Source organism: Hippoglossus stenolepis, chromosome 12 (assembly GCF_022539355.2).
Source record: "Hippoglossus stenolepis isolate QCI-W04-F060 chromosome 12, HSTE1.2, whole genome shotgun sequence".
Taxonomy (NCBI): Eukaryota; Metazoa; Chordata; class Actinopteri; order Pleuronectiformes; family Pleuronectidae; genus Hippoglossus; species Hippoglossus stenolepis.
In genome coordinates, this window is record NC_061494.1 from 17,196,619 (window position 1) to 17,219,916 (window position 23,298).

The 23,298-nt window shown below is 42.2% G+C and overlaps 3 protein-coding genes across 4 annotated transcripts; 2 read left to right on the forward strand and 1 right to left on the reverse strand.

The window, feature by feature from the left end:
• The first annotated feature begins 7,634 nt into the window (after positions 1–7,634).
• On the forward strand, positions 7,635–11,792 carry ikzf5 (IKAROS family zinc finger 5). The gene is made up of 4 exons (XM_035172421.2): positions 7,635–8,053; positions 8,177–8,332; positions 8,639–8,812; positions 8,892–11,792. Exons 2-4 carry the CDS (start codon positions 8,200–8,202, stop codon positions 9,857–9,859), a joined length of 1,275 nt encoding a protein of 424 aa, XP_035028312.1. The 5' UTR covers positions 7,635–8,053; positions 8,177–8,199; the 3' UTR covers positions 9,860–11,792.
• A 45-nt stretch (positions 11,793–11,837) lies between these two features.
• On the reverse strand, positions 11,838–15,617 carry LOC118118907 (deleted in malignant brain tumors 1 protein). The gene is made up of 11 exons (XM_047342400.1): positions 15,566–15,617; positions 15,338–15,391; positions 15,075–15,194; positions 14,827–14,862; positions 14,595–14,739; positions 14,269–14,474; positions 13,445–13,620; positions 13,121–13,351; positions 12,871–13,031; positions 12,123–12,367; positions 11,838–12,001 (listed from the first exon to the last, which is right to left on the reverse strand). Exons 1-11 carry the CDS (start codon positions 15,615–15,617, stop codon positions 11,955–11,957), a joined length of 1,473 nt encoding a protein of 490 aa, XP_047198356.1. The 3' UTR covers positions 11,838–11,954.
• A 3,028-nt stretch (positions 15,618–18,645) lies between these two features.
• Positions 18,646–23,296, forward strand: agt (angiotensinogen). 2 transcript variants are annotated; one of them, XM_035172419.2, is made up of 7 exons: positions 18,646–18,792; positions 19,943–20,388; positions 20,560–20,926; positions 21,170–21,294; positions 21,428–21,576; positions 22,473–22,629; positions 22,720–23,296. In XM_035172419.2, exons 2-7 carry the CDS (start codon positions 19,981–19,983, stop codon positions 22,894–22,896), a joined length of 1,383 nt encoding a protein of 460 aa, XP_035028310.1. In that variant the 5' UTR covers positions 18,646–18,792; positions 19,943–19,980; the 3' UTR covers positions 22,897–23,296. The 2 variants fall into 2 exon arrangements, with proteins under 2 accessions (XP_035028310.1, XP_035028311.1); XM_035172420.2 differs by having other exon boundaries at positions 18,777–18,846.
• The last annotated feature ends 2 nt before the right edge of the window (positions 23,297–23,298 follow it).

Here is a 23,298-nt window from a genome sequence, read left to right on the forward strand (position 1 = left end):
CTAATAAACTGCGGCGTGGCCGGGCAGGTTTGTCACTGTCACAGGTAAATGATGTAATTAATGAGTGTGTAGCAGAGTGGATGGGAACCATGGGTGTTAGCTTTTAAACACCTCTCCAGCTGACTGAGTTTGGGGAGGCCCAGCTGGACACAGGCGGTGGATCGATACGGGGTCAGGGGTCAGTCAACCCTCCCATTATGGCCGAGGCTGGCTCCCATCATCGTCTGGCTAACGATGCCTGCAGGAGGGCCAGCGACGGAGCCGCTGTGGTGAGAGGACACAGCTTCTGGAGCTTTAAACTGAGGCTGTTGTTCTGCAGATGAAGCCTACATCTGTCTTTGTATCTATGGCGGAGCATCCAACCAGGTTCACTGTGGTTGGAGACTCTGCATATTGTTTTTCTGAGACATTTTGGAAGGTTATTTGACTGTTGTTGCCAGTAAAGTCCACAGACCCAACACAGTCCACACTTCTGACTGGAAGTGTTTACATTTTCACACATTTAAAGCAGCATAAACGCAGCAGCACAGGCAGTGTGAAAGCTGCACACTACGTTACATGACAGTCTGTACGTTATTTCTCTATTATCATCAGTGAACAGCATCTTTTCAAAAGAGTGATCTCATCATAACAAACATAACAAGACAGTGCTATCTGCAGAGATGTCCTCTGTCTATAGTGCCAGTACTGTCACTGACTAGAAACGGACAAAAGACAGCATGGGAAATAGTTTAATAATCAATAATTTTAAGTGTTTTAGTTTGAAAAATAAAACTCATTATGTTACAGTATCTTTAAAAATGAATTGTTTTGCTCTCTTGCCCAGAGTTCCTGGGTTTGTTCGACCAACTTAAAAAATTACTTTAAATGGGAGCACCGAAATTAATACATTTTTTTCAAATTACAGTTCACAAGTTATATTAACACAATTGATCATTTTAATTTGAAAAAAAAACTTGTGTGTTACCAATTTTCAAATGGTTTTAAAGATGAGCAATTTTTTCAGTGTACAGAAATCAAAGATTTATTTACAATTGTACAGATGCTCATATTTATGTTGATGATTATTTTATTTTGAGGGAAAAAAAATGTAAGCAATTTTATACGGCTATACACCCCAAAGAATTTGATATTATAATGGGGTTTAAAATTAAATACATTTTGTAAATTAATCTAAAACTTCCCTCATCCTCCATTTCAGTCTCATCAGACTCAACAGTCACTCCACTACACCACACAGAGAGCAACACTCAACAGCTAATTTAAAGTGGGCCTCACGTTTCTTGGAGCTTTGAGTATTTTTTTAATCCTGTAGGTGCCCCCGAGAAATTCTGTGCCCAGTTCTGTTCATGATGTTGATACATTATTAATATTAGAGCAGGGCAGCATGGGAAATCGTTCCTGGCCAGATTGGCTTTGATCAATATCCTGAAAGGGCAGAAGCCTCATTAATCTAAAACTTCCCTCACATTAGCAGGACTGTCCGATTTAGACCACTCTTTACTGTGACTCAATAGCCACTCCAGGAGATCCATACAGAGATCAAAACTCAACAGCTAATTTAGAGAGCACTGGACTTTTTAATGCCGCCAGCCCCCCGATGAATTCTGTGACTAGCTTTGTTCATATTGATGAATTGTAAGATAGGGATCTTAATTTGTTAAGATAAAAAAAGATGTTTTATAAAAAAACATCCCTTTTAATGTGTTTTACCTGATTCAGATGTTGCGTTTATTCAGCACTTCTTGAAAAATCTATATAAAAGGTGAGGGGAATGTTTTATTACCTTTAGAGACCTTTTATCCTATGATTCAAAATAAAAGCCCGACCAATAAATCGGACAAATTCATTCAGCATATGTGAGCCTCTCACAGACTATGTTTGCCGATATGAAAAGTTTTATTTTACAAAATAAACTAAAACTTTTATTTTACTGCTGAAATAATTGCCATTATGTTCTTAATATTAGGTTGAATTTGTGTTTTCTCTCTATTACCTCAGCAAAGGAGGTGATTTCACTCCCGTCCATTTGTTTGCTTGTATATCAAAACAATTTGCCTATTTGTTTCTTTTGTTTTCATTAAACCTTTGTGTCATTATTGGGGTAAGAAACTTTTTTTTTTGTACACTGTAGCAACAAAGTGATTCAAACTGCTTTACATGACCAGTTAAAAAGGTATTAAGACAACACACAAAAATAAATAAGTTCAGGGGTTTATTTAGCTACTACCAGCAAAATAAAGAGACGTGGCTAAACAAGAAGAGTAGAGCTGAAATTATTAGTTGATTCATCGATTTGCAAATTGGCAGAAAATTAATTAGACAATATTTTGATTAATAATTTTTCAAGAAAAAGCTCCAGACATGCTACTTGTCTCATGTGATGGTTGACAAAATATTGTTTGTATTTAATTTGGAGAAAACAAGCACTTTGAAAACCTGCTATTTTAGACATTGCATGAACCAAACCATTAATTCAATGGAGAAGGAGACAATAATTAGCAATTGATGAAAACACGTGCGAGCTTAAAAAAAACAGAGATCTTGGTTTAGTTTCAGTCAGCTGCAGAGCAAACGTGTGCAGTGTGGCAGACATGTTGAGAGTCGATGCTCTACATGAGTGTCCCATTGGAGTTTAAGGATGTTCCAGTGGATGCACTATATTATCTTGCTATTGACAGGCTAATCCATTGCCAGGCTTCTTGCTGCACGAGTGAAATGCTCGTATTAGGGCAACTGTGCGTTCAGAGGCATCATTCAGGACAATGAGCTATAGCCAGAGAGTGACAGGCTAGAAAAATGTCCCCACTTTTCAGGCTGTACAAATGACGTTTGGCCACGATAACTCACAACTGGACACTTCATTTCAAGTCGGGAGCTCGCCAGCCAGTCAAAAGCTATTATACCATCTTCTTTATTTGTGACCCTTGGTTTTGGTAGTGGGACCATGAAATAAATACTGCTAAAATGCCACTTCAGTCAAAAATATTGGCCAATTCTTTTCTCTGTCGTGACTGGGCGCGGATGGCAAGCTGTTTCTGATGGTATAAACCTTTAAGAGTCAGGTGGTCGGGCAGCTGGCATCCATCAGGCCCAACAGCACCACGGGTGAGTGCGGGATATATATGCAAGTGGATGAGAGTGACCAATGCTGCCGATTCCTCGCAGCCATTCTCAAAGCATAACAGTCAAATGAATTGATTACCAATTCATCACAGGAGAATTGCTTGGTTTGAGGAATAATCACTCACCGATAAAGAAGAAATGGCTATGAATACATTTCAAGGATGACAATCTTTGAGGAGTAATAGTATAATTTGTCACTTGTGACAGTCGATTTGATTGTTCTCGATATTTCAGCCTGGTGGAATATTAGAGAGAATCACGCCACGTTGTCGGAGCCAGGCTGAGGTGTGTGTGTGTGTGTGTGTGAATTTGTCGAGTCGTGCTTTAATACGGTAATAAGGCAGTCAGAAGAACACTTAGACTTCCTGAGGTGACAGCAGTTTTATCGCGTGTCGCCTCATAAACTACCATCATATCTGTTCGCCACTATTATCAAATGGGTGTTTAGCGTGCTTCAGTGTGTCTGTGCGTGGGTGTGTGAAAGAGACAGAGAATGAGCGAGCTGTATGTGTGTGTGTGTGTGTGTGTGTGTGCAGAGAATGCAAACAGATCAGCACAAAAAGTGAGTTGATCCAGGCCGAGGGCAGAAAAATGATTTTGAGCTTTTTATAAGAAAAATAATCCCGTCCTCCCACGTGGACGTGAAACATTTCTCTTTTCGCTCCTAATCTCTCTTGCGATCCAGGCAGCTGTGGTCAAACTTGGGTCAATAAAATGTCCGTCTGTCCATTGAGGTGCCACACCTATCAAAAGATGAAAGTTTGTCTTTTAAGGAGAGATAGAATTCAGTGGGGAGAGAGTGGGCCCTTTCTGTGAGGCATGCAGGAAATTAATCAAGGAAATGGGGTTTTTGGTGTGCCTATATCACATCTAATCTATCCTTTGTCCACATGTAGCCGGCTCCCAGCCTCACCAATCAAGAGCGACACGCTGGCTTTATGAAAAGCCACTTGTTCCCTGCATAATTGGGGGTTCTCATTGCTGAGTTAAATGGGAGGTGGAGGTGGAAGGAGGGGCAGTCTTGTTTGCCCATGTAAAGTGTGATCCAGATAATAGCATTCTCATCAAAGGCGGCAATTACATTCATTACAACGGCGCAAGGCGCGCCTGCAAGGAAATTAAGTGGTGAGAGGAAAGAAAAGCTTAATATATACCTCCTTTATCCTATCCCCCACCTCTCAGTTCTTTTTCAAATGCTCCACGTGGAGCGGGAGACCTCAAGAAAGAAACAGTCTCAGCAGAAGAAGAATAAATCTCGTCAAAGTCCCCCTTCACCTTTCTGCCTCCGAGAGGCTCCTGTGTGCCGTTACTATGGCTGCACTTGTCTGGGATTAAAAAGCTTTTCCAGGAGGGTAATCTCTAATGCAGCTCTTACACAAGCCCAACAAATGACACCAAGTCTTAAAAAACTGCTTAAGACCTTCTCTAAATTAAATTCCCATTTCTTTCGGTAAAGGAGGAGCAAATGAATTGTCCTGTGTGGCATTAAACCACAAACAGCCTGTAAATCAAGCAGTTAAGAGGAGGAGGGAACCTTTTTGTATTCAGGCCTTTTAAATGTGAATCAGAGCAAGTGGATAACACTGCAACCTTCTCAAAGACAGGTGTTGTCCCAGAGCCCATTCTGCATGTGCCACTGTGTGTATTCAAACTCGCTCATATGAATTTGATTAGTCCTGAGGTTGAAGATTTTGAGTTCAAGTCTGATCTTTACAAAATGTTAAATATATGTACATTCAATTTTCCTAGTTAAATTGACAACATTTTTGGATGAGTGTGTTATCGTTAGATGTAAACGTACCCATGGCTGAAAAAGAAGGTTTACTATATAAAGTAATTTCTATACAAGTCCCCATCAGATTCTATTGGATTGATTGATTGACTAATGTGACCACAGCATTATAACGTGTAAATGCCAGCCTCACTAATCCCTATCTGAGTATTACCTGCTCTCCCACTCATTAATACATGCCCAATGCCCTTTAACAGAACAGCTTAATATATTGCGCCGTGGACATGTCATTAATGCAAAATTAAGTATGACCAATTATTCGCCTTAAGTATTTTTAGGCGTAATAAATCTATCCTTTTAAACCGAATGCAGCATTGATTCTAACTGCGGGACATGCTTAGTGGGAAACACAACATAAGATTATTGTTTCTATGATTTATATGATGGGAGTTAAAAACAATAGCGCTGAAACAAATGAGAGCGCAGAGAAGTGTGCACTTTGTCTTTTTGCTGCCGACAAATCATTGTGGCTGTGTGTGAATTATTCAACGGGACCTGGCCCCGGTGGAAACCTGAGAATAATTAAATTGCAATAAAATAACATTAGTGTGGACAGGCTGTTAGGAGCTGATGTAATTGGCTGCTCCGGCGGTCATGGTTCAACCGGTGAGGTCGACTGTCATGCCCCCCCCACTTCCTGTGTCCTCTGGGATAGGCAGCTGACAAACACAGGGCTCAACTATCTGACTGAACATTGTGTGAACAGTGACAGTCACAACCTGTGTGATGGTGAGGAGTCAAACCTCGTGAGGAGTCAAACCTCGTCCTGGGACCTCGTCCTCGTGGACCCTACTCGTCCACATGTCTTAGCTTTGTCTCTTGTGTCATGTGTGGAGAACATGTGTCTCAAACCAGTGTGTGGTAGAATCATGGGCAGTACCTGCTCCACCACTGAGACATGTGCGCCATCCAGTGTCTGGATGTTGAACTGTGCTCGCATGAGGACAAGCAGCAGCAGGTGTACAAGATGGACCTATGGGGGGAAAGTTGAAATATGTGATAATATGTTAAAATAAGGGACACACAAGTTATATTTATTAGAGAATATAGTATAGACAGGAAGATAAAGTGTAAACACCAAACAATCGACTTGTGTTACAAAGTGAGGAGCTCCCTGCCAGCTGGTTTACATTACTGCTGTAATACCGCAGCTCTGACAGTGGCAGTTGTAATGCGGTAAAAGGATACAGCAGCCTCCCTCAACTTGGTCGTTTATCATCTTCTCCTCAGTGCCTTTCCTACAACTTTGACACAAATGGGGCAACGCGATCTTCACCAAGCCCCGACTGGTGAATTATTGATCATGATAAAACATGAATGAGTCAATAGCTTTGGAAAGTAATGCAATTGTTGTGGCTCATTTGCCACTTGCTCCTAATTGGAAGCTGTACATCTAGAAAGTGTGTCATGTCAGCGACGAATGAATGGACACGCTATCAGTTAACTTCATTAGCTGGTGTCGAGAGAGGGGTGTTTTAAATTCACACATCTGTAGAAAACAAAAAAAGTTACTGTCTCTAAGTGCATTGTTGTTCAAAACTGATACAATTTGGAATAATTACAAAACAATATCATTTTTTAATTAGGAACATGCAAGATTTCTAAAACAAGTTCCTCCTGCATAAGAGTTAAATGTTGAAATGAAAGATCATCAATGTAGAAAATCATTATAGGGGCTTTGCCAATCTCAAATTATACACTGGTTTATTTCTTAATATTAAATTTGAAACTAAGCAAGAAAAAAACAGTTGTATGTTTCATCAGAAAGTCGATAACAAACTGTTTAATCACTTTCATGACCAGAAAAATGTTCTCCTGTCTGTCAAAGGCAACTTTTACGTAGCTGGTTGGATAAAGTTTGTTTGTAGGTATTTGATTTATTATGAAAAATTGCATCTTAAGTAAGTGACCTCCCCAATCTGGTGTCTAACTATGGGCAGAATGTGGTCAAATACAGGATTATTAAATAATACATCAATGTTAAACAGTAACGTACCCAAATCTACTGTATTTTTTTACTTAAACCTTTTAGGCCTGTGCTGTATTAAACTGATATCTTCGGTATTCAGGCAGAGAAAAGGGCAAGCATTTCTTTCACTATTTCAAACCAGGTGGAAAGCAAATCCCTAGCTTTACCGGTGGAAACCTTTCTCCTCAGATTCACTAACTTAATGGTAGGAAACCATCATGAGGGCTGTGCCAATCTAAACTGATGCTATGTCTGTGGTCTTCATATTCAATTTAAAACTAAGCAAGAGGGTTGCATGTTTGCATGTTTTGTCAGAAAGCCAAAAACAAATCGGCAAAACTTCTCCTTCTCCTGTAGCTGGTTGGATAAAGTTTCTTTTATAGATATTTGATTTATTATAACATACATTATAATTTTAAAGATGTGTACTAACCACTCTGATGTTTAATTACAGGCCGTAAGCTGGATGGAGCACATTTAAGGATGAGCAAATAACACAACAATGATATTATACAGTATCTTACCCAATCCTCTGGAGCGCTTTCAGGCCTTGTAGGTCATCAGATTGACAGACAAACAGGTGCATAGTCCATTCGCGTTGCTCTTCTCCGTTGCTTCACTGTGGATTCTGTGATTTCACACAGGATAGACGCTTGTGGCACTTTTCAGTATTTTTAGTAAACAGCTTCAGCGGTAGGAACCTTTCTTCTGCTCTTCGCTGGTGTCAGGACGCCTTTCAGCGGTGCACACGTGTTGAACCTTCACCCCTCCAACTGGTTTATTGTTTTGATTTCTCAGGTTGTGTTTCCGTTACACTCGCAGCTAACGTGTCGACGTCAGAGACATAAAACCAGCAGTTCTCTTGATGGTTTTATTTTTAAATCTCAGACCCGAACGTGACACATTAAAATGACGGCGTGGACCAGATAACGGGCTTCCTGTCGATAAAGATGATGTATCTGAGATAAGCTAACTTTAGCCGCGGTGGCTAACGCAGCGTACGTAGCTCCGGTTCCAACATGACGGGGACGAGGAGCTGTGTGTAGCGGGGACCGAGCTCACACCGGACCGCACTGGGCTCCTGTTCTTCGGACACTGGTTTCCAGCACTGACCCGTCCCCGTGTTGGAAGTGAGCGAAAGTGTTTAACATCCAGCCGGCGAACAGGTATGTGTGTGCAGCTCCGATCACCAACTAGCTCCATGTTGTTTCTTTGACTTTTCTCTCTATCTCTCTCTCTCTCTCTCTCTGTATTTGTTAATGGTGTTTCCTGTTGACGTGTCGTTTCAGTGTCGGACTCCCTCTCTCTCTCGATGGGTGAGGAAAAGCCGGACACGCTGGACTTTGTGAAGGACTTCCAGGAGTATCTGAGCCAGCAGACCCAGCATGTCAACATGATATCAGGCTCCGTCAGCGGCGTCAAGGAGGCGGACGAGCTGCCAGCAGGTACAGGTCCTGTTAACCTCTGCTTATGGCCCTGATGTGTAAATGTAGGCTTCTGGCTTTGCTGCAGTTTTATACTGATTTGTTTCTGATAACTTGGGACAAACTTTGCTGTTACCTGTTATCATCAACCACTGGAATAACCCATCCATTCATTATCTATACACTTATCATTTGAGGATCAGAGCTGACATTCGGTGAGGGGTGGGGGATATTATATAGTTATAAAGTATAACCTGAGTTTGTATTGTAGGTTTTATATTTTTCTCTTGTATGAATTCTAAGTTCTGCTAATGTTGATGTTCACAGACTGCAGTCAGAATGGCCTGGATCACCCCACAGTGGACATGTCCCTGGAGGACAGTTCAGGGATCCTCGTGGATGGCTTCGAGAGGACCTACGACGGCAAGCTCAAGTGCCGCTACTGCAACTACGCCACCAGAGGCACAGCACGACTCATCGAGCACATCCGAATTCACACAGGTGAGTGTTAGTGGTTAACCTTCGCAGGACGCTGCTGACAAATATTTTGTTATTTAGCCTGTTTTCCTCAATTTAACAGGAGAGAAGCCGCACCGCTGCCACCTCTGTCCATTTGCCTCAGCCTACGAGCGCCACCTGGAGGCCCACATGCGGTCGCACACAGGCGAGAAGCCGTACAAGTGTGAGCTGTGCTCCTTCCGCTGCAGTGACCGTAGCAACTTGTCGCACCACCGCCGCAGACGCCACAAACTCCTCCCAATGAAAGGCGCTCGCTCACTCTCCCACAAGAAGATGCTGAGTGTTTTACAGAAGAAGGCCAGCTCTTTGGGTTACGGTCGCCGGCTGCTCATCAACTTCAGCCCCCCTTCTATGGTGGTGCACAAGGCGGATAATGTGAATGACTTCTCTCACGAGCTGCCCCACTTACGTCAGGAGACCTATGGTAATCAGAGCGGGGCAGTCGAGGACGGGCTCGCCACTAATCAAAATCATATTCCCCATGATATGATTATGGATAACCCCCTGAACCAGCTGTCCACACTTGCAGGCCAGTTGGCCAGCCTCCCGTCAGAGTCCCAGGCCCTGACTCAACCTCCCATGTCTCCAGGAGCAGAATCCATCGTCGATGAGAAGCCGTTCCTCATCCAGCAGCCCCACCCTTCCACAGCTCCTGTAGATGTCACAGCCAGCGTGGCTCACGCCTCCTCCTCATCCCCAATCACCCCAGAGCACCGGGCTCCTCCGCACAGCAACTGCAGCCCTGGAGGAGGACCCTGCAGCGAGCACAGTGGTCGCACCAGTACGCCTAGTGTCGTCTCCAACAGCCAACCCAGTACGCCAGCCCCAGGCCTGTCCGCCCCACTCCAGGACCACCACGCGCTGCATCACTGCCAGCACTGTGACATCTACTTCCCCGACAACATCCTCTACACAATCCACATGGGCTGCCATGGCTACGAGAAACCGTTTCAGTGCAACATCTGTGGCTACAAATGCAAGAGCAAGTATGACTTCGCCTGCCACTTCGCCCGCGGGCAGCACAAGTAATGGATGGATGAGGAAACATTTGAGCGAACTTTCAACGGACAGCTTTGTTTTTATTAATTCCACAGTAACTTTATTTATTGGTCTTTTACTTGGCCTTGATGTAGCCTAGCCTTTGACCGTTGTACTTATACAGGAAAATGGCAAAATTCAGATGGTTCCTTTTTGTATAATTAAAGGTGCCCATTCAAGTGTATTATTAAGGGATGATCAGTGTTTTTTCGTAAAGGTTGAGAATTTATTTGTGGTGGTGGAGAGAGTCATATTCAAGGGGAACCAGAAAAAACAACTACTACACTTTATTTAATGATTAAGTAGCCAATTCATAACGTTAGTTGACTTTTTTTGACAGAAAATAATGCTATGTTGCAGCTTCCCTGAAGTACGTGAGCTTAACTGATTGCCTGACTTTTAAAATTTGTCTTTAAAATGAAACGCATTCACTCACAAAGATGCGATCCGATAGCAGATCACTAACCGATTTACAGATTATTTGACTTTTTGATTGAAAACCAGGGACTGCTAGATGGAAATTATTCAGGAATCTTATCCACTGTTATATTTCATATACCTTTATTAGAATCAGGATTGTCCAAACACAATACATCCCTTTCAAGGGACACCACCAATGCAAAGGGCTATTGTTTTTTTTTTTTGTAGTTGCTAGGTGTAATGTTTTTGCCGACTGAAACCCTGACATCACCTCCCAGAGGAAACATGACTGTAGCTCACATGTGCCTGTCAAGAGAGTGAAGTGGGAGGTTCACTCTCAGATTTACAAACAAAGGGGAAATCTGACTGGACCACTCAAATAAATTCTCAACTCTCCCGGACCTATAGATACATATTTCTCCAATGCTTCTCACACAGGAGTCAAACTGTCAGACTTGAGTTACTAACTTAAGCCTTGTTGAAGTTATTTCAGTGCTTGGTGCATTACTACTATTTCTTTGCAGTGCCTGACAAAGTCACCTTTCTTGTGCGTCCAAGATAAAGAGGACTGTTACTTTTAAGATTATTATTACACTTACCTCTTCTTACTGTAACTGATAGGCCCAGAACCTTAGAAAACAAAGTTTGGCCGTCACTTTCTATGGCGGCCGTGACTATTTTTCTTTCTTTTTGCCAAAATTCTGCTCAATAAATGCTGCTAAGAAACTTTAAAATCATCTGTGCCAGCTGTACAACACAGGTGACACCCATGTTAACACCTGGCCAAACTTTGTACCAGTGATTCTGGTCAGCCAGCAAAGTTGTTTAACTAGATTTTACTGATGTTGTGTTGTTTTGAAGTTCCTCCACACACTTTGAATCACATCATGTTACATTCTGATCTTTTGATATTGTATGAAGTCACTTTAATATCCAGTATCTCCATGTTTAGGACAGAATCACCAAGTCTTGTGTCTCATGTGATCACTTTTTTCAGAATTGCCACGTAGCACTGGGAATACCACGTTTTAGCCTTTGTGAGATTCCCCCATTTATCATATGGATCCCAGTGCTTTTCTGAATATTTACTGAGTATTGTATTGAGTGGTTGGATTGATGTTCAGTGTCAAAAAAGCAAAACCATGTTGCAGTAAGACTGCTTCTTTAGCAAGATTGTTCTTTGTCTCGGGTACTGTTGTCTGTTGCTTAGCAACATGCGTGGAGATCATAGTTACTGTTTGTAGGACCCCCTCTCTGTCACCATGCTAACCAGTAATAAGAGCATCCAGTAATGACTGCCTTATGCTCTCTGTGTGTCGTAGGTTCTTAGGTGAATGTTGAAGCCTCTTGGCGATCACTCTCCCTCTGGGATGGCAAATCATTTTAATGTGAGATAGATAAACTAATTTATAAGTAAAGTGTTTTCTAACTGAGCTGCACTTTTTCTGTTTCTTTTTTCTCCTCCTTCTTTGTGCTCAAGAAGAGAAATAAACAAGTGACATTATTGATTTTATTATTGTTGTTATAAGCTGTTATATATGTGTTTTAGAGTATGACATAAGAAAGTATACAAACACAGATTGTCTTTTGATGAGGCTTTTAATCAGGTACTGTGATAGAGAAAGAAAATATATATATTACTGTCACAATGAACAGGCTGGAGAGGTTAAACCTTCTCCTGCTTTTGAGTTCCCTCTTCGTTTCTCTCAGGGTCTGGTGAAGAGAAATCGTGAAACATCATGAGATCCCAATGAGTTTTCTTTAAGCTCAGCTAATATGATTTTTTTAATTGATCCATCATTGATATGAAAACCAAGTACAAATGGCTACAGACCTTGGAGTTTGATGGGACCCAGGACCATAGTTTGGCTGTGATGTTCTGACCCCAGGTCTCTGGACGTACGCGCAATGCAGCCACGGCGGCAGCGGGAATTGTAGTCCTGGGCCTGGCATACCAGGACCTTGCACTGGATGTACACTGATTCTGAGCCTCGCAGGAACTGGAAGGCCTTAAATGAGAAACGGGCGTAGTGCTGGGTGCCGCTGACATAAGCCCTGTAGGTGTTGTCCATAGGACACCTGAAAGTGAAACAGGGACATGATGGTGATGATCTTTAATACTGATGAATCAATGCATAAGTAGCATAAGAGGAAGATTTAACTACTTTTGATTTTGATAGTTCAGTGAAAGCTGAGTATCTGGTTGGGAGATGACCATTGGGTGAGAAAACCTCAGGCACAGGGAGCCTCGATTCATCCAGTGATTCTCAACCAGGGGTCCAGGGATCATTTCTGGGGGTCACCAGATGGTTGTGCCAAAAACTATATAATGTATTTACAACAAAAATGATGTAATAGACTGGGAATCAGGGGTTGGGTTAATTGGAGATTTTAATTTTTTGCTGTGAATGTGAGTGAATGGCTCTTTTGTCTGTATCCAACCTCAACCCTCAAAAGGACAAGTGGACAGACAGACCAGTGATAAGATCCGCTTTAGAATGGATGTTGCTGAGTGTGTGTGAGACTCAAAGTCTGTGCCCACATGAGTTGGAGCAGCCTGATTATACTTGTAGAACTCTTACCCGTTATGGACCAGGTAGTAAGCTCTGGTCTGGAAATCATTGGGAGATGGCGAGGCCACACAGGTGTCAAGAAAGAGGACCAGGCTGCTGTCGTACACTGTCTGGCTCACTTGGACGTACATGTATTGGTTGAGCGCCACTTCATATGGAAATTCAGTCACCTGCCAATGTGAAAGTAAAATATCAGCAGCTTGTGGAAGCAACTGGAATCTTCTGTACCAACAGTCACTGCTTCACTACCCAAACGCACCTCGTAGTAGAAGCTCGAGGACGTGTAGAATTTCATGCTGGTGTTGAATCTGCCTGAGCCTATAATGCTACTGTTGTGATTGTGCTCCACAAGGTACATAATCTGGGACACTGACTCCTTCTCCATTCTGCAGGCCACCTTCAGCTGCAAGAAGGACTGGCGAGTGATCTCTCCTGTCTCGGAGGTGAAGGAAGTGACGATGTTGTTGTACGTAGCTGTGCCGTCCGTAAACTGTTCAGGGTAGAAGATGGTGGAAAATATCATTTGTGGGAGAATTATAACAGTTTATTACTAATGTTTTCCAGAGGGTGATGAATCGTCTACCTCTCGAGTGTTGCCACAACCGTTGATGGGGTACCGGAAGGACACCTGGTAGCTGGAAACCTGGGGTCTGCATCGTCCGTCTTCCAGGGTCAGATTGTGGCCATAGAAGCCGAGAGAATTCAGGTAAGACCTCTGCAGCACAATGTTCATGCTGCTTGTGGAACATTCCACTCGACCTGACAAAGGAACAACAGCCTGAATTACTGTCAGGATGAAGGTGTAACAGTATTTATGTTTTTCTCCGAGTGTGGCTCTGGGGTTATTTGGCCCATCACTTTGGCTGCGACTGAAAAATTCTAACAGCCAGCTGATGAACTGCGAAGACATTCACAGAACTGAAAATTTAAAGTGTCAGATGGATTATCTGTTCAAGGATCGTGATCATGATGGTGATGGCGGCCGACAGAAGAAGAAATGGATACATCATTTCACAGATTCAAGGACTGAGGTGCACTGCAGAAATTGTTATGCGCCTCCATAAAACTGAAAGAATCAAAAGAGACAATTTAAAAGGAGAAAATTGTAAAATTTTAAGAAGTAGAGGCCAAAATATACCAATTATCAGCCGTTTGCTAGATCCTATATTACCCAGCATGCAACCAACGGCAGCTTGGTAAATGCCCCCAGTTTAAAGCAGAGGCGTTCTGTGATAAACTTATCATCTTCCACCCAAACTGAGAAATCCCTTGTGACAGTTTACAAGCCACAGCAGACTTCACACGACTTCACACATGACGTCAGCCCACACCACTCGTTTACAACAAATAAAATAAGATCCAGACTATAACTTCCTACACAGGCTATTAAATGTGCCACAGTTTTACCTGCACTTCTTGGCAGAGAGCTTACGAAGTCGGCTTTGAACCCTCGACCAACCACGGAGCCATCACTTCTGAAGGCCACGGTCATGTAGTTGGACGTGGAGTAGAACGAGTTCAGAGTGTTGTTGCACACTTGCCCCAGATATCGAGAATGAACAGATGGCCCATCGTAGATTTTAATATAGTCACATGAGCAGCAGTTCTCCAATCTGTTGAGAAAAACATGATTAACCGAAGCAAAACTCAAAAAGTCTTTGCATGTTTAGAACCTAATTCTATGTTTTGTTTTAGTTTTTTTTCACAATTTACACAAGTTATTCTTTACTCACTGCAGGTAGGTGAATGTCAGGAGAATTCGTTGGTCATGTGTGGTTCTGATCTGCCAGACGCAGTTGGCCCCATCGTGGTAGTAGTTGGGATGGTTCGGGCTGGAGAACGTCCCAGAGCCAACCAGTTGCCTTCCACAGGGTTGCGCTAAAAGTGGATAAGATGGTGCAACTGTCATTGCAATGAAATATATGTAGCAACATTTAACTCATGTGTGCACACGGAGGATCCTACCTGTGGTTTGGCTCGCACTTGTTGATGAGCAGTGGTCTGTTTGAGAAGAACAATAAAAATGAAGAAGAAGAACTGCACAATAACTTCTTAACTTCTAATTCTTCCACTGATTGTTATACACCATTAGCTGGAAACAGACAATATCATCTGTCACTCTTGGCACAGCATCACACTGGGATTTGATCAATTCAGAAAGCGACGGCTGCAGAGCCAGTTAACACAGTTGATTTGTTGGACTTGGCACTTACACTTGTAGTCAGAGCAACAGTTGCCATAGTACTGACAGGAGCTTGTGCAGGAGCAGTATCCGAAGTCCCAGCCACAGTAGTTACGGCACGTGCGATCTCGGAGACACAAGAGGATACATTATCTTTTAAGCTTCAACACGCATAGTAAATAACTCTGCTTTCATTGAAACTGGCAGCGAAATGTATTGTGGACGTATATAAGACGGTTAACACTCAACAACAATAGCAACATTATTCTATTGATTTAAGAGGTAGTTTTGTACCATATGAAGTTCCATAGTCATGTGGTACAGTTGTGTAGTAGTAGCGACCAGCACCTGATGGAATACAAGTAAACATACAAAATAAAAGGTCAGCGACAGCACAGGTAACAACAGCCACTGATCCCGTCAGTGTACAAAACACAAATGCAAAACGTGTTGTGAGAGGACATTAGAAAAACATCATCCAAATCCAAAGAGACACAAGGGTAAGAAGCTGGTGCACAATACCTGGCGCTCCATGTACGGTGACCACGGTGCAAAGAACCAGCAGAGTCCACATGGTGAATTCGTTCGTTTCCTAACCTGCTTCAGGTGCTGACACAGTTATATACCCAGCAGCCCGCTCACAAACTGTGGTGTGGTCGGACGTCACCGAATGTGAAATAAATGAATTGCTGTGTAATCGTTCATGAGAAACACACACATGCTGAAGCATCATAAAGATAGTTGTGCAAAGATCGTTCACCTCCAGCTGCAGGATGTGTGTTTTAAGATATTTGTTCAGACTTTCTTGTGATGATCTTACATGTGGAACTGAAATCTGCTGCACTTCTTTATTATACTTTATTATACATAACTGATGTATCCAGACACAATAACGCAGTATTAACATCAAACATGTCTGCATTTTTATTTTCAAAGTAATATACATGTGTGTATACTATAATAATAATGATGCACAGTAAAATGTCAAATAAGACCTCACACACAGTATCTTATATCTGTCCTGTTATCATGTATGAGTACAACATGAATCATATCAATTCTTTTAATTATTTTACAATAATAATTTAGTTTTATTTGTATTACTTGCACTATGATGTATTACGTTTTACTGTCCTTTTGTTGTATACCATTACACCTGTAAGCACTTTGGTCAACCAAGTTGTTTTAAATGTGCTATATAAATAAAATTGACATTGACATTGACAATATCCCTTTTTTTCACAGACTTTTGAATTTCTATGTGGTCATTTTGTGCCTCTCTGTAGTAGTTTTTCATCTCTCTGTGGTAGTTTCCTGTCTCTTAGTGGTAGTTTTCTGTCTCTTAGTGGTAGTTTTCTATCTCTTAGTGGTAGTTTTCTGTCTCTTAGTGGTAGTTTTCTGTCTCATTGTAGTCTGTAGTAGTTTTTCATCTCTAAATGGCAGTTTTCTGTCTATTAGTGGTAATTTTCTGTCTCTTAGTGGTAACAATCTATCTCTTTGTTGTAGTTTTCTATCTGTCTGTAGTAGTTTTCCATCTTTTTGTTGTAGTTTTCCGTCTCTCTCTGTAGTAGTTTTCCATCTTTTTGTTGTAGTTTTCCGTCTCTCTGCAGTAGTTTTCCGTCTCTCTGCAGTAGTTTTCAGTCTCTTTATAGTACTAGTTTGCTTAGTGTAAATGTTTTATAAGTTGGACTTTAGTGTATATAAATGTAACTATTCAACTTTAAATTAGATATAAAGTTGAATACTATAGTCTTTTAAAAACATTTAGTCATTTTACACTATTCCTGTCTTCTGGGATTTTAAATTATACTGTTCAAGTATAAGATGCACTTAATGACATATTTGTTAAAAAGCTTTGTTGATGTTTAGTACCTCTGTAGATATTTCACATTTTACCAATATAAAACATACATAAATTCACATAAATTCAGAATGTTAGTTATTTTACATTTCATATCTGTACATTGGTAACACAATCCCTCTTACTGTTAGCGTCACATAAAGACTTCCCTGTTATCAGCTATCATTAATGAACAATGTGAATAAAAGATAAAATCAAAGCTGTAAAACTCTTCACATGACGTTTCCCTTGCTCATGAGAAAATGTGCCCTGTTGATTCAGGTGTGTGTGTGTAGGATTTATCCAATAAGTTCACGGATGTCAAGAATTAGCAAATAGAGTTCATACTGGAGGTTGTTTGAACTTTTCCCAGGACACGTTGTGCCTCTACGTTTAGTCGTTTTAAAAGATTGATAGCAGCATGACAGAAAGATGAAGTCAGGATACAAATACATTTCTCTGATACTTTAGTTATTCTCACTCAAAGATTTTAAAATACGAGTCAGCCAAATACGATTCTACAGTAAACAAGATTTAATGAACATTATTCTAAGTAGTCCATCCATTATCTATACAGCTTATTCTGTGAGGGTCACAGGGGCAGCTGAGGTGGAGTAAACACAGGACCAACGCACAAAGTCAAACAACCATTCATATACTCATATTCACACCAACACTCAATTTAGAGTGTCCAGTTAACTTCACTCCAATCAACCAATGTGTTTGCACAGTGGTAGGAAGCCGGGGTAACCACAGTGAACACACACAGACACGGGAAGAACATGCAAACTCTACGCAGAAAGACCCCCGGCCGAACCCGGGATTTCAACTGGCAACCTTCTTGCTGTGAGGCAACACACATAGCAAAAAAAGCCCAGAATTGGCCCACACTGTCATCCGGCCCACATCTGGCTGGATTGATGGCACTTTGTGAAACATGCCGTACTCTATGCAAGGTGTTTCCTGTTCTGGGTCACAGGTAATACAACGCGTCAAAGGCTGGCCCGAGTTGGCTTTGTGCTGTTTGGACCATATTCGCCATTTACCATATGGGCCACTTTAGACCCATATTTGGGCCACATTTGCTATTTCACAGGTGGACAACTTTAGGCTCACATCTGTTTTCTGTCCAGGCCACAAGGAGACCAGAGGTGCTGCATCACTGCCGGAAGTGCCCCACATCCGGATGTTATCTGAGAACAGTGCTACTATTGTATAGTAGTGATTCTTATATATTTAGATTCTATCAAAAAGTTAAATGTTTATAGAAATGAAGACAGGATAACATGAGTAATAAGATAATGGAAGAACAAAAATACTAGTGTATATGAAAGTGTAAGTACTAGGTCATTATTCCCTCTCTCTTCTTTTTTATTGTTTTTCTGATACAGGTTGAAGTGACTCAGGTTTGGGACTTTTCCTTTTCCCCTCAGCGGTCGTTTGACCCCATTAGGCAAGTTAACAAAGAACATGCGTAAGTAATCAAGAACACAAATAAACATCTCCACAATGTGCCGTCATTTCAGTGAGTCACTGAACAGCCTGCAAACACAAACAAGCCTGGCTGTGCCTCTGCTGCTGCTCCTCCTTTGTGGAGGCCGTGCTCCCCTTTTTTCACCCCCCTCCAGGGTGTGCTTGCATCATCCTCCTAAAGTCAACAGTTAGAGGGACATTGGGTGGTCTCTCTCTCTCTCTCTCTCTCTCTCTCTCTCTCTCTCTCTCTCTCTCTCTCTCTCTCTCTCTCTCCATCAGAGACCTATAGCAGCAGCTCGTCAGTACAAAGCGGGCCATGACTCAATGCTGCTTTGGTTAATCAGTAACCAGAGTGGGGGCACCGTGGGAGGCTGGCTGGGTTAAAGTGAGGGAGCAGGGGAGTCAGGACCTCACTCAGCAGCAGAAGACACACACGGTAAGAGCCAACGGCAGCTCAGTGATTGACTTTTGATTGTGCACCACAGTGAAGGTAAACATGAAGTTCAAATAATGTCTCGTTATATTCTTCAAAGCCAAAGATTGTGTCTAAAACTGTCTCTTTAGCAAAAGTTTTTGTTTTAATTTGAGGTATTTTTTACTTTACTTTGTGTAGTTGCTACTCGAAGGTTATTGTGCAGCTGATTATGTCAAAAGTTTTGTCCAAAAAATCAGGAGACTGACAAGAAACATCAGGAATCAGCCACTTTGACGTGTGTGGAGTCGGTTGTTACACAGGTTGCGTATGAGAACGTTTGAGTTCACCGGTGTTATTGATCAGAAACCAAGGCCATGTCCTGCGGTGCACGTCCAAACAGAGGAGAAGTCGAGTGTTTGCTAACCTCCAGTCCATCAGTCCACATTTCCACATTTCCAACTCAGAGGATAAAGTCCTATTTTTGCATAAGAACAAATACACAAGTTCCTCTTGTTCAGAGACATTTAGTCTGATACAGAGTTTTCCTAAGGAAGAGAAAGTTGTCATTTCAGCTATGATGACCAACTGTGTTTACTTTGCATTGTCTCAACAACGTTGAGAAAATGTGAAATATCTTATTGAACTTGTCAATAAACTTGTTTATATTTTATTTATATTCCTTAGTTTTGTTTACAACTTATATTTATCTGTTAATCCGAGATATTTGTTACAACATAAATATTGTTTGATATATTTTCCGATCTGCAGTTTTGTCTTTGACGATTTGAGAGTATAAATTTGTACTTGTGCATATTTTGTCTTCATTTTACGGGCGGCTGAAGCGTCCATCTTTTTTGTCTCAGCAAACACAAACTTGTGCTCACACACACACACACAGACGGGTCTTCATTATCTATGCGACCTCTGTTGCCTGCTCTCATTCACTGACCAGCAGGAGAGCCGCCACACAAAAAGCGATCCATCGATCACTGACACCCCGCTCTATGCCCAGTGTTCCTGTCAGCCAATCCTATCACAGACGGGAAACCACTTTCAGCCAGATTTTTGACATCATTATGGTCATTCAGCGTTCACAGACCGCCCCATACTCACCAACAAGAGGCAGTTCAAGTTTGTATCTTAAACTAAAAACATCTGTCTCCCTCCGCAGAAGGAATCGTTTCAAGGTGACGACCAACAGAAGCTAAAATGCAGAGATCCCCTCTTCTCCTCCTGCTTTGCTGCTGCCTGACAGCGACTCAGGCCAACCGCGTCTACATTCACCCCTTCCAACTCTTTGCTGCCGACAACGTCATCTGCGTGTCCCTGCAGACCAAGCCGTCCAAGCCCCTGGAGACCGTTCCCGTGACCCCCCTGGATACCGAGGTCCTGACACCAGACAGCAGGGACCAGTCGGAGCTGGAAGCACAGAGGCAGAACATCACGGAGAGGACAGCGGTTCTGGCGGAGCTGCTAAACGTTCTGGGCCTGAGGATGTACCAGGCTCTCAGCAGCAAAGAGCAAAGCACCAACACCCTGCTCTCTCCCCTCAACGCCTACGGATCGCTCGTCACTTTCTACCTGGGAGCTTCCAAGAAGACAGCAAGCTTTTTCCAGGTAATTTCTCTCACTATAGACGGTGTGCCAGAGGGTTTTAGGAAAAGCAGACCCTGCTGACGTTTTCCTTTTTTGAGTGAAGTAATGACTGATGACTGATGACTGACCATCAGGTCTTCAGCTTTAACTGAAAAGAAGCCAACCTTTCTTACTCCTCTTCTATCTTTGCAGCTTCTTCTGGGCCTGAACAGCGGCACTGACCGAGAAGACTGCGTGTCCTTGGTGGACGGACACAAGGTTCTCAAGACCCTGCAGAGCATCAACTCTCTGGTGGACGATGGACCCAAGGATGAAATCACTACGCAGGTCTGGGCCTTCACTCGTCCGGACGTCCAGCTGTCCGAGGACTTTGTTCAGGGAACGCAGGACTTCTCGGACACGTCGTTCATCCGCAGCCTGGACTTCTCCAAACCTCAGGAGGACAAGCAACTGGTGAACGAGTTTGTGGAGAAGACGTCGGGCGGGAAGGTGAAGAGCGTCTTTAAAGAGCTGAACTCCAGCAGCGACCTTCTGTTCGTTACCTCCTTCAACTTTCAAGGTCTGTGTCTCTGCTGAGTTGATTTTGAGTAGATGGAGTAAAGATATCGCACATTAAGACATTTTATTCCCGGGGGAGATGATATGAAACCAACTTAATTCAGAATATAGAGTTTTTAATGCAGACTAAAAGTATCTGATTATTTTGTGCATCGACCCAGATAACAATACTGAAACTCTATCAGTGTCTCCTCCTGCACCCCCCTGCTGTGCCTGACTGTGTTCTCTGGTTGTGTGGGTTCAGGCAGCTGGAGGACAGCCTTCCAGCCGGAGAGGACCACCTTGCAGGAGTTTCATGTGGATGAAACGACAACAGTGATGGCTCCGCTGATGACCCACACGGGTCAGTTCTACTACCTGAATGATAAGGTAAAACCTAGATGAGGAGCACTGTGTTGTTTTACTGTTTACCACACATCTGCAGCTGTAAAATGTGACGAGAGGACGAGCTGGAATTTTAAGGACTTCACTCATCTCAAATGTTTGTTCTGTGACGATGTAGATGCGGCGGTGCACTGTTGTGAAGTTGTCTCTGAGCAAACGCTCATACATGCTGCTGGTCCTGCCACACGAAGGGATCAACCTCCAAGACATCGAGTCCAAGCTGCGCACAGAGGTCATGTCCGGCTGGCACCACAGTCTCCAGGAGGGGTGAGTGATGCTCGTTTTAAAAACACTATATCAAGACCACGTTCAACTTTTGACTAGAAATCTGAAGGATTTTTTGTTTAATTGTGAAACTTCATGTTACATTATTAACCTGTAGTGGAGGAAGTACTCAAACATTGTAAGAAAGTACTTCATTTAACATATACTTCAACTATAAAATAAAAGTACTTGCAGAGTTAGGCCTATTCCCGAATACAGCGCTCTACTACATCATTGGTTGAATCCATTTTTTCATCACTAGTTTCATCCCTAGTGTTGCTGCTGCAGGAGGTGGGGTCTAATGTTACCTGGCTGCTCTGATTGGTTCAATGGACCAATTCCCGTCTCGTTATTGATTACTTAAAAAAGATTATACAATGAGTACATTGCAAATCTGTAGTGGAGTCGAAAGTACAAATATTTTTTGATATATACGTAGCGGAGCAAGTTTGAGTTTAATTTATTTGTGGTCCACACATTTTTTTTTCCACAAAGGATTTGTTACAAAAAACAAAGCAATAAGTTTGCAAATAATAAACAAAGGAGAAAATAAACACATCATAAAACAAATGTATAAATAGAAAAAGTGTATAAAGCTTATCATGCCCAGAAGAAAAGTACTTTCATACTTTTTTCATTTTTCCATATTAAAAAACAGCAGTTTATTAGTTTTTCCCTTACTGTAGAAAAAACGCCCCTGGACCTTAGTTTCTGTCTATCAGTGTCTCATTCAGTCAATACTGGGTTATCATATCCACGTAGGGTTAAAGAGGATTATTTAGGAGAGAAGAGGTCAGGTACATTTCCATTTTTGCTCAAATATCCCCATGTCCAATTTTGATATATTTGTCTGTTTAGTCTAAATAAAATCCTTTTTACTCCCCCTCTCATGCACCCAGTCTGTTGGAGCTGTCGCTGCCAAAGTTCTCCCTGTCGTCTGAGAATGACCTTCATGAACTGCTGGCCAACATGTCTCCAGAAATCGAGGCCAAACTCTTCGGCTCCCAGGCCGAGTTCAGTCAACTCAGCAACACCAAACCCTTCACAGTAAATAAGGTGAACTACACAAGTGTTTAGCCTGTTATGTAATAATAAAAACCACTGGCTGTGCATGCGTGCATCGCTAACACGCCTGTCTCTCCTCAGGTGGTGAACAAGGTTCTGTTTGAGATGTCGGAGGAAGGAGCAGAACCTCAGGACAAGATAGAAGAAGCGGGCGTCCCTTTGAAACTCACCATCAACCGCCCGTTCTTCTTTTCTGTCATAGAGGGAGATTCTAACGCCATCCTCATGCTGGGCAAGATCACAAATCCCACACTTTAAAGTCGCCTGGTACTGAAAAGCAACAAAAGCATCGGACATGAAAAACGTCAAACAAAACCAGACACATTTCCTTATGATCTACTTTACCACACAGGTCATACCCTTGTTTCTGCTCATGTTCAGCAGGGTTGTCATTTTCTTTCCCCACCTGAACCTCTCACCTCTCACTGTCTCAGTATTTATGAAAACTTGTTCCTTCAAGCCGAGTTGTTTTCAAGCAGCCTGTTAATTTGTTTTTCCTTTAAATCTTACAGCTGAGTTCTGTACAGTGTTTTTAAGTATAGAGTAGGTAGAGGAACCACGATTCTCATGACTCATACATTGTATATTGTAACTAAAGAGTTTATTTTTGTTTTGTTATGGTTTTATGATTTGCTGAAATAAAACATTTGTTTCCCAATG

Excerpts from the sequence above, each read along its gene's own strand:
- agt (XM_035172419.2), top strand. The coding sequence starts at position 19,981 with ATGCAGAGATCCCCTCTTCTCCTCCTGCTTTGCTGCTGCCTGACAGCG. Across the intron at positions 20,389-20,559 it reads AGACAGCAAGCTTTTTCCAG|CTTCTTCTGGGCCTGAACAG; the intron begins GTAATTTCTCTC and ends CTATCTTTGCAG. Across the intron at positions 20,927-21,169 it reads TACCTCCTTCAACTTTCAAG|GCAGCTGGAGGACAGCCTTC; the intron begins GTCTGTGTCTCT and ends GTGTGGGTTCAG.
- ikzf5 (XM_035172421.2), top strand. The coding sequence starts at position 8,200 with ATGGGTGAGGAAAAGCCGGACACGCTGGACTTTGTGAAGGACTTCCAG. Across the intron at positions 8,333-8,638 it reads GGCGGACGAGCTGCCAGCAG|ACTGCAGTCAGAATGGCCTG; the intron begins GTACAGGTCCTG and ends TGATGTTCACAG. Across the intron at positions 8,813-8,891 it reads GCACATCCGAATTCACACAG|GAGAGAAGCCGCACCGCTGC; the intron begins GTGAGTGTTAGT and ends TCAATTTAACAG.
- LOC118118907 (XM_047342400.1), bottom strand. The coding sequence starts at position 15,617 with ATGTGGACTCTGCTGGTTCTTTGCACCGTGGTCACCGTACATGGAGCG. Across the intron at positions 15,392-15,565 it reads CACCGTACATGGAGCGCCAG|GTGCTGGTCGCTACTACTAC; the intron begins GTATTGTGCACC and ends GTATTCCATCAG. Across the intron at positions 12,368-12,870 it reads TACTACCTGGTCCATAACGG|GTGTCCTATGGACAACACCT; the intron begins GTAAGAGTTCTA and ends TTTCACTTTCAG.